Source organism: Onychomys torridus, chromosome 21 (assembly GCF_903995425.1).
Source record: "Onychomys torridus chromosome 21, mOncTor1.1, whole genome shotgun sequence".
In the NCBI taxonomy this organism is placed as follows: Eukaryota; Metazoa; Chordata; class Mammalia; order Rodentia; family Cricetidae; genus Onychomys; species Onychomys torridus.
Window position 1 is genome coordinate 24,966,141 of NC_050463.1, and position 13,436 is coordinate 24,979,576.

The 13,436-nt window shown below is 40.8% G+C and overlaps 1 protein-coding gene across 1 annotated transcript in view; it reads right to left on the reverse strand.

Moving 5' to 3' along the window:
* Window positions 1–255: 255 nt before the first annotated feature.
* The window catches only part of Qpct (glutaminyl-peptide cyclotransferase), a 31,967-nt gene continuing 18,786 nt past the window's right edge, over window positions 256–13,436 (reverse strand). Inside the window, exons 5-8 of the mRNA XM_036170510.1 lie at window positions 8,708–8,884; window positions 6,798–6,897; window positions 4,875–4,991; window positions 256–1,526 (exon numbers count right to left, since the gene is read on the reverse strand). Coding sequence (XP_036026403.1) covers window positions 1,381–1,526; window positions 4,875–4,991; window positions 6,798–6,897; window positions 8,708–8,884 — 540 coding nt within the window. The 3' untranslated portion in view covers window positions 256–1,380. The remainder of the gene's footprint in view (window positions 1,527–4,874; window positions 4,992–6,797; window positions 6,898–8,707; window positions 8,885–13,436) is intronic.

Consider the following 13,436-nt stretch of genomic DNA (forward strand, 5'->3'; position numbering starts at 1 on the left):
TAGCAAGGCAGGAAATATAGGCGGGATAAGCAGACAAGGAGGATTCTGGGAAGAGGAAGGCTGAGTGAGGAGATGCCAGCCTTCCGTCCAGGGAGCAGCATGTAATGGCACACAGGTAAAGCCACAGAACATGTGGCAACATATAGATTAACAAAAATGGGCTGAGTTTAAGTGTAAGAGCTAGTCAGTGGAAAGCCTGAGCTAATGGCTGAGCAGTTTTAATTAATATAAGCCCCTGCTTGTTTACTTGGGTCTGAGTGGCCGCAGACCAGGCAGGACACAGGAAAACTTCTGGCTACAAGCAGTGGCCTCAACTAACTTCATTTATATGGAATGATAAATTTCCCTAAGTGTTCATTTGATCAAGATTGTTATTTATAGATAATTGTTTCCTAGCTCTAAAGATAATCCAGGATGCTTAAGTGTCTCCAGAAAAAAAAAAAAATGCTATACTCTACCAAACCCAAATACCAGAAAATCTAATTGCAAGAAAATTATCAGTTTATGTGCTACTGTTATGATTCCTCAACATCAACTCTTAAGGATGTACTTGGGGGTCCTTTTCTGTTTTTATCTCAACCCAAGATCCAAACAGCAAATATGCATCTTATAATTACATTAATGGGAAAGCCCTCCAAAATTAGAGATATGGTTTGATTATATTTATATAAGAAATATGTGCAATAAAAACTGAGACCCACTAAAGAGGCCATAGTGATTCTGTTAATATAATGGGATTATACTTTTGTATCCTTTTTCAATTGTTTTGTTACCAACTATATCATTTTTACAAAAAAAAAACTTAAGGTGTAAAACTCTAGAAAATTGGATTATGCACTAAAACGCACACTTTCTCACTTATGGACATGGAAAACAAACTCATTATATAACATTTAATTCAAACTTTAATTTCCAAGAAATAAACTCCACAAATCTTTCTTGAAGAAATTTAAGGGTTGTCAAAATACATGTCTGTGTTATATAATATAACACAGTATATAAGACACTATATAACATAACATATAAAACTACAGCTATATATTGTACACCATCATCATATTTAAGTAGTGTATAAATGTCTATGATATTGAAAAGTAAATCTAATGTCATTTTAAAGTTTTCATCTAAAAGAGTTTCAAAAGTTATTTATTTTTTATTTCTTTGCATGTTCCTTTCTTGTCTCTAGATGAAAACTAATGAGCAATTAAAGGCACTATAGAATTCTATGGTTCACTGATCACATATTCAAAAACACCTACAGGATGAATCTATAGGATGGAAGTTTTACATACAACATTTATCTGGAATCAGATTATTTAAACACCAACTTGACTTTTGAATTTGATACAGAAGCAATTACCACAAACTAAACTCAAATATTTACAAGTGAAGGTATTCCAACACAAAGACTTGAATGATTTTGTTTAGGTTGTCAATGGTTGACTCATTCAGATTTTCTTCATTGTCATCCATGGTGTGCCAGACTTCAGGGAAAGGAGAAGCTATCAAATGAAGAACTGGAACACCTAGTACGAGAGAAGCAACTTTTAGTACAAGTTTCTAGTGGGTCAACTAGAAAGTGATATTTGTGAGCAAAGGAAGCTCCATATCTTATAAGACACTCGATAATTCATTGTCTCACACGCACATCTTTATGTCTTACTTCAAGACATCCTTTATGAATACTTCAAGGCTTGCCAAACAAACGTCAATCAATAGAGTAAGGAATGATAAGTCACCTATTGTCTGCAAGCTCTTGTTCTAGGAGTGAAAAGGCAAGACCTTGGCTATGTGGAGTTTCTATCCTAGTGGAGAAACAAGCAGGCACATATAAGATGCAATCATAAGCAGGGCTAAAGCTTTTCAACAATAACTAAACAAGGTATGGGGATTAAGGATGGGGGGCAGGGGGACTGAACGAAGAGCTATTTAGAGCCAGGGACAGCCCTCTCCAGAAGCTAATATTTAAATAGAAGTACAAGGGCTGGTGAGGTGGCTCAGAGGTTAAGATCACTGGCTGCTCTTCCAGAGGTCCTGAGTTCAATTCCCAGCAACCACATGGTGGCTTACAACCCTCTTCTGGCCTGCAGTCATACATGCTGTATATATAAATTAATAAATCTTTAAAAGAAATAAATAGATAGATAAACAAATAGATAGATAGATAGATAGATAGATAGATAGATAGATAGATAGATAGAAGCACAAAAGCCAAGAGAAAGCAAGCTAGGCAAAGATCTAGAAATGAGTACTGTGGGCAACAATATTCCCAAGTGCAAAGGTCATGAGCCTTGCCCTGAGCAGGCAACAGCAAGACGCCCAATGTGGCCGAATCACAGGAAGAAGTGAGAAGAGAAGTAGGAGATGTTTTGGAAACAGAATCAGAAAATGCAAGTCCTTTTAGGCCACGATAAAGACTTTCCATCTTACTCTATAAGGCACCAAACCACTGGCCCTTAAAATCAGAAAGTATTAACATAATTTGATTTACATTTTAAAAAGATGGTCCTATTTTATGTGCAAAAGAAAATTGAGAAGCATTAGTGAAATTCAGAGACCAGTGAGGAGGCGACTTAAGAGTCACTGAGTTAATTTAGCTTTGTCACCTCTTGACACAGTAGATCTTTCTTATTAATCAGGCCACATCAAAGTTGCACCAAGGGCAAGAACATAGCTTAGCTTTATAAGAGGCAAGGCAGGATGTCAATGGGTTCTAGGATTTTTAAAACATATTATGGGTAGGGAGAAACAAAGACATCATCAAGAACTTAGAATGTCTTTCATGAGAAAAAAAAAAAAGAAGCCATGAGTGAATGACATAATGGCTGAATTCATTGATTTATTCTATTTAATGACTCAATCACTTTTAGAGTGTTTCAGATCAGGGGAAATGGGAATTAGTGCGGACGTTCAGTGCTATATATGAGGGTCAACTTCGTCTTGAAGACATTTAAGCACACGTGTGTGTAAGATACAGAGGCAGAATTCAGACAAAGGGCAGAATTACAGACAGCTCCCAGAACTCTGACTTGAGCAACTGGATAAATGTAGATCATTTCCTGGAAAGGGCAAGGCTAGAACATTCCACACAACTTAATCTTCCATGTCAATGAACAATAATAGGCTCTATCATTTCATCTGATAATCCAAGAGAGAGGGCTGACCAAGGGAAGGTCTTTTGTGTCATTTTCTTTCATCTGTATTTACTGTCTTTAATTTTTCCATACAATATGTTTTGATCATATTCTTTCCCCTTCCCCAGCATCGCCAAGATCTTCCCCACCTCCTTACTCTCCCAATTTCATGTTCTTTCCTTTCTCTAAAAAAAAAAAAATTCAAAACAAGCAAACAAAAAGCACACACACACACACACACACACACACACACACACACACAAACAAAAAAAACCATGGTGTCCATTTTATGTTGACCAATAGTGCCTGCCCTGGAGTACAGTTACAGTTGGGGAAAAATAAGTATTTTCCCTCTCCCAGTGGGTAAAAATTGCAAATATCTTTTTGGTTATGGGTGAGACCATGTGTCCAATTACTTGGTAAGGAGATGTCAAACTATTACAAGCTGTATCTAAATAGTACCCGGCATCAATATAGACCAGGTGAGGGTGTGGCTAGATCATTTATTTTGGTTTAATTATCTAACATCTATCTTGTAGCTATATAACCAGAAGATACATGTTGGCCAAAAATCTTTTATAGCAAAATATATATGTTTACTTTTAAAGATAAATTCTCAAATTAATTTTAATGACTATTTTAGATCTTTTAAAACATTTTTATATTTGTCAAAACATTACTATATATATTTAATTTGATCACCCTAAAGGAAGTATGGGCTTAGTGATTCAAAGTGCACCAATCTTACTCATATTTAATTTGTTTCTCAAATATAGGCAGTAGTTGGAGACCTGGAAACCTTCACCTTTAAAGAAAAGCTATTTAGCCAGGTGACTGTGGCGCATGCCTTTAATCCCAGCACTCAGGAGGCAGAGGCAGGAGGATCTCTGTGAGTTCGAGGCCAGCCTGATCTACAGAGTGAGTTCCAGGAAAGGCTCCAAAGCTACACAAAGAAACCCTGTCTCAAAAACAAACAAACAAAGCTATTTAATGGTACCAGGTAGCTAAGTAAAGTTTGGGGGGACAGGGAGGTTCTTTTTGCATTAGGCAACTGTAACTGCAGAGATCCATAACTGGTTAAGATGAGGAGAATAAATGACTGCTGAACGTTACGCCGTCAATTAGGCATCTCTCTCATCTAAGGCTCAGTGAACATCAAAGGTGAGGGGTGACAAGGTTGGAAGACACAGAGGGGGGCTGGGGAGAATGCTATGGCCACTGAACTCTTGAGCTCACAGCATCTGTGACCAGTAGAAGATCTTCCTTTGATTGGGCCCACAACATCATGTCATGGAAGATCCCAAGAGGTCTCACCCCTCTCTCAGGACTTACACATATTTATAGTGGTTGCTAGGGGAAGGAGAGACATATACATCAGTGGTGTATATGTACTGGTAAGAGGCCTGCAAATAACCCCTCATCCGTTCTCTTGTAAGCAACCCTAACGAAACCCACTGGGTCATTAAAAAATACATGAAAGGGGAAGGGAGATTAATTGGAAGAGGGGAAGGGAGTTACAAGAGAGGGCAAGAGGAAATGAATACGATCAAACTACATTATATACATATATGAAAATGTCATGATGAAGCACACTATGTACAATTAACATATAATAAAAATAAAAGATAAAAAACAATGTGTAAATGATGTTTTAAATTTTCAAAATGCACATAAACTACAATAAATACAGTAGGTACAGAAGGAAAAATGCACATGTACAATAATATGCACACAGTTTACCTTTTCTTAAAAATGGAATATGGTCATCCTGGATAATATTTCCATAGCCAAAATTCTGGAAATACTTCCTCTCCAAAGAATGATCCTTGAGCAAACCCAATTCATAGAGTTCTTGTTCTGTAGACAACAACCAGGCAGTAGATGAACATCTAGTTTTATCTGATCAAGTCTCAGAGTACATCCTGATTTATGGACCTTGAAATTTTATCACGCATGGAATTCTTCTTTAGACATATATCAGCCAGCATAGCCACATCTACGACAGTAAGTATACTTTGGAGTAGGGGTCAGAGACAAGGAGTCACACGTGACTCTGGCTTTGCTGGTGAGGACCTCTTTAAGGGTAGAAGTTCAACAGAACAGTAAGAGATTGAGAAGGAGAAAATAAGAGTCAAAAGTGTTGGGGAAAGTCAGGTGCAGATGCAAACGGGTCCAGATGGTGCATGGGGAATGCCTTCAGAGAAATGTTGGGCTTAAAAGTGGAATATTCAAACAGAGTAGGATGAAGTATATCAACTGGCCACTCTGGGGAAAAGACAGCTACTATGACTGTATCAGTGATTTCCAAAATGTGGTTCCTGATCAGTGACCTCAGCACCATCTGGGACTGATTTTAGGGATACAAATTAGCTGGTACTATCTCAGGTTTAATGAATCAGAATTTCTGGGATACAGCCCTGTAATCTATGCCTTAGCATGCCCCCAGGGGATTCTGATCTGCACTAAAGTTTGAGAACCACTGACCTACACATAACCCATCACTCTTGTTATCTTGTAACATATTCATAACCCACATGCTGTTTGTTACAAAATGATAAGAGATCATGAGATTATAAAACAAGGAAAAAGGACTCTCTAGGATAGCTGTTCATTTTTGTGACTGTTAAATTTACAAGGGTAAAACTGTACCAACATGGGCTGGAGAGATGGCTCAGAGGTTAAGAGCACTGGCTGCTCTTCCAGAGGTCCTGAGTTCAATCCCCAGCAACCACATGGTAGCCATCTCTAATGAGATCTGGGACACTCTTCTGGCCTGCAGTCATACATGCTGTATATATAAAATAAATAAATAATTTTTTTTAAAAAACTGTACCAACTAGTAAGCAAGCGTGTGTAGTAAGAGTTTAAGAACATTGAGCAAAGTGTCCCAGCATAGGCCCCAGGCTCCAAAAAGCCAGCCCAGCCTTGGTGTAGGGAGGAGGGGACTGACCCTGCCTTGGCTGAGTCTACCAGGCTGGGCTGACTCCCCAGGGGAGACCTTGTCTTGGAGAAAGTGGGAAGGGGGAGTAGGTTGGGGGGATGGGAGGAGGGAGGACAGGAGAATCTGTGGCTGATATGTGAAATTAAGATAATTATAAAATAAAAATACTATAAAAAAAGAACATTGAGAAAGCCCCAACTACCAACCAAAATAATATTTCTTTTTATCAATATTTATATTTCCTTAACCATAGGGTACTTTTTTTTTCTTATACAATTAAAGACATAGTTAAAGACACAAATCCCGTGAAGGAGAAGAGCACGGTGGCTTTCAACCTCAATTAGGTACACTCTATTGATATGTGCACTTTGGAAAGGAAAGAAGGGAAGCATACAGAGTCCTCAAAAATAAGACAAAGGAAGAAAATAGGAGACAAAAATGGATGGAAAGTTAAATTCAAGAGTATCTTTTGGCATCATTTCCAAGAATCTAGAAATATAGTGTTTTGATGTTTGCATTTCAAAATAGAATTCCATGCAGGAAAATAAATCAGGCCTGTTGACAATTAAGAACAATAAACTAATCGGTAGGGTAGACAAAAGCCAGCCAAGTGTGTTAAATATTCAAAGAGCACGCTTAACACATAAATTCGGAATTGTAAAGCCTACTGCTTGTCAGTGGGAAGAAACAACATTTTATTCTTTAATAATTGTGGTGCTTACCAATTGCTTGGAGTCGATTAAACCATCTGGTGGTCCTGGGGAAAAAATTGGGAAATGTTGGATTTGCAGCTCCAATTAAATCTAGTAAGACCAGCAGATCCTAAGAGAGAAAAAATATTACTTAATCACAGTCACCAAAGACTGTTTTAGATCCATTAATAGAGGAAAACAATCAAAACTAAATAATTTTAATACCTGAGAATCACAAGCAGAGCTATATAAATGAACAAAGGGTCTAGTAACATTATTTGCTAACTATTTTAGGGAACTTTTTAGATCTTGCTTATACACGGATAAATGGTGATGTATTATACACCCAATGGACATAACTAAAGACAGGTCAGAAAGGCGGGTTTGATGCATATTTCATGAACTGAAAAAGAACACATTTGCTTTGCTTTCAGATGGGAGTTCAAGCATGTCTGATCTTCTGTGCCAATATAGTTAGGCATCTTAACTTTAATCTGTAATGGTAGGGGTACATGTGGACAGAAGCTGTGACTCATGCAGCATGCAAGAAAAATTCCTCCAAAGGAAACTGTATACATCATGCTGCTGGTTCACCATTTCCTTGTGTAGCAAACAAGGTGCTCAATCCAGCTACTCTCTAAGGTCTCCTGATTACAACCTTCCATATTAAACCAGTGTTCGATAGCTTATTTGAGCCGTAAAACATCAGCAAGCTTGAGGACTCCCTGAAGACCACATCTAGATTAAGTCCTCCCGATTTAGATAAGTGAAATAATGTGTGGGTAACTTCCTAGAGTGAAGCCTACCATATACTGAAGAAATATTTTCAGACTTCATGATTCCAAAGACACAGTATGCACAAGTGATATATACATACACATACAAATAACTGATATTCATTCATTTGAAAAACTGCTTGTTTGAAATAGGAACATATTCGTGAGATTGGATAAGTCTCTGTCTGAGAAATAAATGGTCCTTTCCATCACTGTGGAACATATATCTGGACAGATAAATAACTACTAGGTATCTAGGTCTCTCCTCCTTTTCCTGAACCCTTCTAGCCACTTAGGCACAAGTGAAGGAGTGGGGTACTGACTGCATGTCTTTGACCCATGGCAAACTGACAACGTGCCTGAGAAAGTCATGTTCACAGGAGGAGTATTAGGGAAACTCATAAATGACACTGATTGTTCATTTGATTCATAGGGTGAAGGCCAGTAACATGAGAACAACAGGGATGCGTGCAGGCAGAGTGGAGGGGTCAGAGAGAGTGTGTCAGGGCTTTGTGGAAAACACTGGGAGGAAGGAGGTCCCAAGAGAAGAACAAGGTCCTAAGCTGGGGTCAGTGAGGATTAGTGACAAGTTGAAGATCAAGTATGGGAAGAGAGTCACAGGAGAGGATTTACTGGCGGGGCACAGAATGAGGATGAATTGAGGTTGGATGATGAACACACTACTTAGTAATAGCAGGATTTTAAGGCAGCCTTAAAATATCTCTACTCTCATTTCAAAAATAGCAAATCAGCCCACCACATCAAACTGAACATCCATACTGCTTTCAACGCATGGGAAATCCTTCACTCCGCCCTCTGTGCTCCCTTCCCTGGGGTTCTGGCCCTCCTCCGTCAGAAAAAGGCTTTCTCTTTCCATACCACACAGTATTTGGGGGGAGTGAGTGTGCTCGCATGCTGAATCCAACGGCTCTTCAATCTGATTCTCACATCATTTTAATTAAGCCCGGCCAAACACAGCTTCTCACACAGAATCATTCTTTTTAGCTCTGGGATGCCTCAAAAGATCCGGTGCTTGCCAAGGAATGTTCTACAATAAACAATGCTCTGAGGATTTCGTGGCGCTTTTAGGCCTTTCCTTGGTCTTCGCAGCCTCTCCTCTGGAGACAGGGATGGAGCTACAGAGCCAAGGTGACTGAAACTAACCATGCCGTGCAGTTGGTTAGTGCCTCTTGATCCAGGAGGGTGTGGGGTGGAAGCCATCTTCTGGGCTAAGTGCCGAGAGCCATACAGAGAATCTTGAGGAGACCAGTGAAGAAAAGCCTCTTCTCCATCAAAGAAAATGAGCCGGAGCGAGAGATCTGGCTTGGAACCAGAGACATCCTGGTAAGAAAGAACAATTTGAAAAATAAAACAAAACCAACAGAAACTCTAACTCCGACCAATCATAGACTCCCAGACTATATTTTTTAAAAAAGCACATAGTGAGGACATATTGACCTGGGCTTGTCTTAGAGATATCTATGAACACTATATCTTCAAGATGGGTTCATGGTGATCATCAGTTGGCGGGGGAGGGGCAGGGGAGGGGCAGGGGAGGAGAAAGGGCAAAAATGCTACTGTCAATTAAAAACACACATTCTTTCCTAGTAACTGAGCAAAAAGATGTTCCATGAAGCGAAGATGTCCAAGCAAGTGAAGAGATGCCAAAAGTTACTTCATACCAATTCCGCTCCAAACATCATCATACCACGCAAATCTCACTCCTTCTAAAGCTAAATGTCTTACATTTGGTTTTACACCCTAGGACACAGTCAGACTGTGGGGCTGCTGTAATGAACAGGATGGCATGCCACAGAGCTCCCATCCAGGTGGATGAGTTGCCCCAACAGCAGCCTCTCCTGGGCTGCACCTCCTGGGAGTGTCCTATATCCCATGACTACCTTCTTTAGGGGCCTCTCTACAAGGGTACCACCTCCACAGCTGCCCAGAGGTTGGCTGAGGCTGTGGTAAAACCTGCACATCGGCCCCATTGCTCACATTCTAATCCCTTTTCATCCCTCTCCCTGTGATCCAAGGCCACTCCCTACTCACTGACCTGAATGCTCATCAGATGATATCCCGCCTGGGAAGGTGCTTCCTGGATACCCAACCTAAAAAACCTGGGTACCTTCTTCTCACCTTACTGAAGGTGTTACTGAATTTTAGTTCAAGAGTCTACCCAAGAATGACGTAGGGACACCAATAAAATAGAGTATTTTTCTTCAGAGCCTATACATGGGATGAGTTAGGAGAGAGAAAACAAATCCATAAGCATGATATGCAATATGCCAAAGGACTCAAGTATAAAACATTCATCCACTGAAGATCGGGAGAGGTGAGAGATGGAGTCTTTGGGGTCATCAAGCAAGGCTTTGTGAGAGAAACAGTAATTGAGCCAACTAAAAAGGTTTACCTTTGTTGTTGTCTGGCCAGGACTCTCCTGTACACATCAATCCTTTGGGGATTCAAATCCCTAAATCCTTCAATCTCACCAGAATCTCCAAACTCACTTAATCTCACCTCTCCACAGCTACACTCCCATAACAACCCTATTTATTCTGTGTTTGGCCAAATGTCTGGCAATCATCCCAATCCTTCCCTTATATATTATACACTATCATTCCTTTGCCTCTCCATAGTCCCAGTTTCCTGGAAAAATAATAATAATCACATGGAGTACCAGTCTCTACCTATTCTGTGACTATTCTCAAGATGCTGAACTTGGCCAGAACAAAATAAACAACCATGCCAGTTGCTAGCTCAAAATCCGTGACCAGAAGCCAGGCGGTGGTGGTGCACGCCTTTAATCCCACCACTTGGGAAGCAGAGGCAGGTCAACATCTTTGGGTTTCAGGCTAGCCTGGTCTACACAAAGCCAGTTCCAGGACAGCTAGGGCTATTATACAGTGAAACCCTGTCTTGGGGGTGAAAAAAATCCACGACCAAAACTTTTGCTGTCACCTTTTGTGTTTACTGGAAGTCATGTATTATCTGGGTTTTGTTACAGGCTTACTATCTCCACTAACTGTTGACCTTCCCCCCTATTCATAGAAAAACCTGCTGGAAGAGTTCTGTATTTGCACTGGGTCAGAGTCCTGTGCTTGAGGTCCACTTTTTTTTTTTTTTTTTTAATGCTGGGGATTGAATCGAGGACCTCATCATGCATTGCAAGACAAGTACTCTACCAACTGAACCATGTCCCCCGGGCTTTCTTTCTGTGAGTTCTGTTCTCAAGTCTATCCCTCCAGGCTTCCCAGCTTCCATCTACTGAAACTGATCTTGTCAAGAACACCTAGGACCTGTATACGTTGCTAATGGTCAACTCTCAGTCTTCACCATTCTTGACTTAGTGGCGGTACCCAGCACGGCTATTGCTCCACCCTGGGTGAAATTCTTCCATTTGCCTCCTAGGACACCACCTTCTTCCTCCCTCAGTCAGGAGATGGCATTTAGTGCATATGTGGAGAGACTGGCATCTAATGATATTGGTAAGAGGAAATCCAGGCCACTACGTGGGCGTGAGGATGGGCGAGCTAAGGGACTGCAGTTAGGGAAAAGGAAGAGTATGAAATGCTCAGTCTGCGAGTGAACAGACCCAGACATCCTTCATGCCTCTTCCCTCTTAATATCAAAGAGCACTGGGATTTGCTCCCTGGTTCTCTTCTCATCTCTGCTAGTATCTATCCCTTTGATATGTATTCTGAATAGTGTCTGTGTGTGTGCGTGTGTGTGTGTGTGTGTGTGTGTGTGTGTGTGTGTTTTCTCCCATCTCACTTCCAGACCAATGTATCAGTTGGCAAATTAACACCTCCACACAGATGTTTAATTGACACCACACACACACACACACACACACACACACACGCACGCACGCACGCACGCACGCACGCGCGCACACACACACACACACACACACACACACACACACGTATGTAATGCATGCCACAAGTTTTTAAAACAGACATTTCAAACATAATTGTTGAAAGTCAACTCCTTGGGCTGGGTAGTGGTGGCGCACGCCTTTAATCCCAGCACTTGGGAAGCAGAGGCAGATGGATCTCTTTGAGTTCAAGGCCAGCCTGGGCTACAGAGTAAGTTCCAGGAAAGGCGCAAAACTTCACAGAGAAACCCTGTCTTAAAAAAACAAACAAACAAACAAACAAAAAACAAAAACAAAAACAAAAAAAAAAAAAACCCTCCTTGTACTCCTGGGATTGCATTATCATCTTCCCCCCCGGGTAAACTGACCGCAACACTCTCCCTAACAGTTACTCAGAGCAAAAGCCACTGGCTGGGAGGCTCCTCCTTGCGTCTTCCCTGTTTCTACACCAAGACGGCCAGATGGGCAGAACAGCTACACTGTTAAACATCCTGGATACTTTTGGTCCTCATCAGTCAAGCTGGTTTTATTTTGTATGGATGCACACTTCCCAGAGCCTTTGCCCTCTGCTTGTTCCATCCAGCCTGAGCTGGATGCTCGCTTGCCCTGATGCTCGCTTGCCCTGAGGCTCTCTTGCTTGCTGCTCACTTGCTCTGGTCACCTTTTACCCACCGCCCTGGAGCCTCTCTCTTTTTCTCCAGTACCTACAACCCCAGGACTTTATCTTCTGTGGTTTCCTGGTTTGTTTGTTTTTTTTACATTAAGTTTTCTGGAGCAAATTTAGATAACACTTCCAAAATGAAACAGTGCATAAGAGTGAAAATTACTGATATATGACACATGTCAAAAAGGTCTTCATTCTGTGATTTCATGTGGCAAATGATTTTTTAAAAATTTTAAGGCACAATGTCACTGTTTTGTAGCTCCCAAGATTCCTATTGAGAAGTCCAGTGTCATATTCACTCTTACTACTTTTTATATGACCTGGAATGATCCCATAAAAGAACTCATCATCATTTTATCTTGTATTTTTTTTCCTTCTTTCTAGAAAAGGTATTTCCTCTACTTCAGAATCCTGTGTTTTGGGTGCCTTTTTCTGAAAATAGTACTTTTAATTTAAAATTTCCAAGCTCTCTTTGCTATGATGTGATTACTCTGTTACTGAATACTCTGTTTCATGAATATAAATTTTCTCATCTCTAAGGGTTTTTAAGTAGTGTCTAACTATCTTCTGCCCCCTGCTCTATTTTATTGCCTCCAACTTCATGTTTCAGTTTGCACAGTTACTTTTGCTTGCTTTCTTCCTCCATGGAAACTGTTCTCCACTATCTGGCCACACCTGGTGCTCATTTGTATCGAAGAACACAGTACTAAAATGTTCACTGGGGACACACATTGGTTGGCTCTACTGCTGTCATGTCAGAGCAATCTGGTGTCTATTCAACGTGCTCACGTAAGATTGCCAAATGTCCCCCTCTTGGCATCCTTTACTGTGGCGTCTGCCTTCTCTGGAGAAAGATCCTCTAGTCCTCTCTCTGCTACCGGTTTTCTGGTGCTAGAGATGGAAGAAAGCCTGAAGACCTCACTGTTCCACATGATGTTCATCTCATCTCCTTGATCTCCCGGGGACGATAAGCATATCCCCACCACACCCCTACCATCTCATTGTCCAAGATAAAGAAGGCCACGGTCAAGGGACGTGGACGTGTAACTGGCCACAATGGGAGCCACAGCAAAGGTACAAGATGTCAATATCCGATGGTTGTCCTATAACTGGGAATGGGCAGGGAGGGCTGCGGAGAGCTGGAACAGTAATTCTGTCTACTATCCAGACCACTTCCCACCGCCACTTGCCCAATTTATGATAGCTAAAGAATGTACATCCCACAAATTCAGTTAAAACGGCCATAAATACATCTGATACAGTTTGCATTCAAAATCAGCCCATTCTAAAAAGTGTTCAGATCACCACTTACCTCTAATAGAAAAGGTAATTCAGAGAAGGTATACATT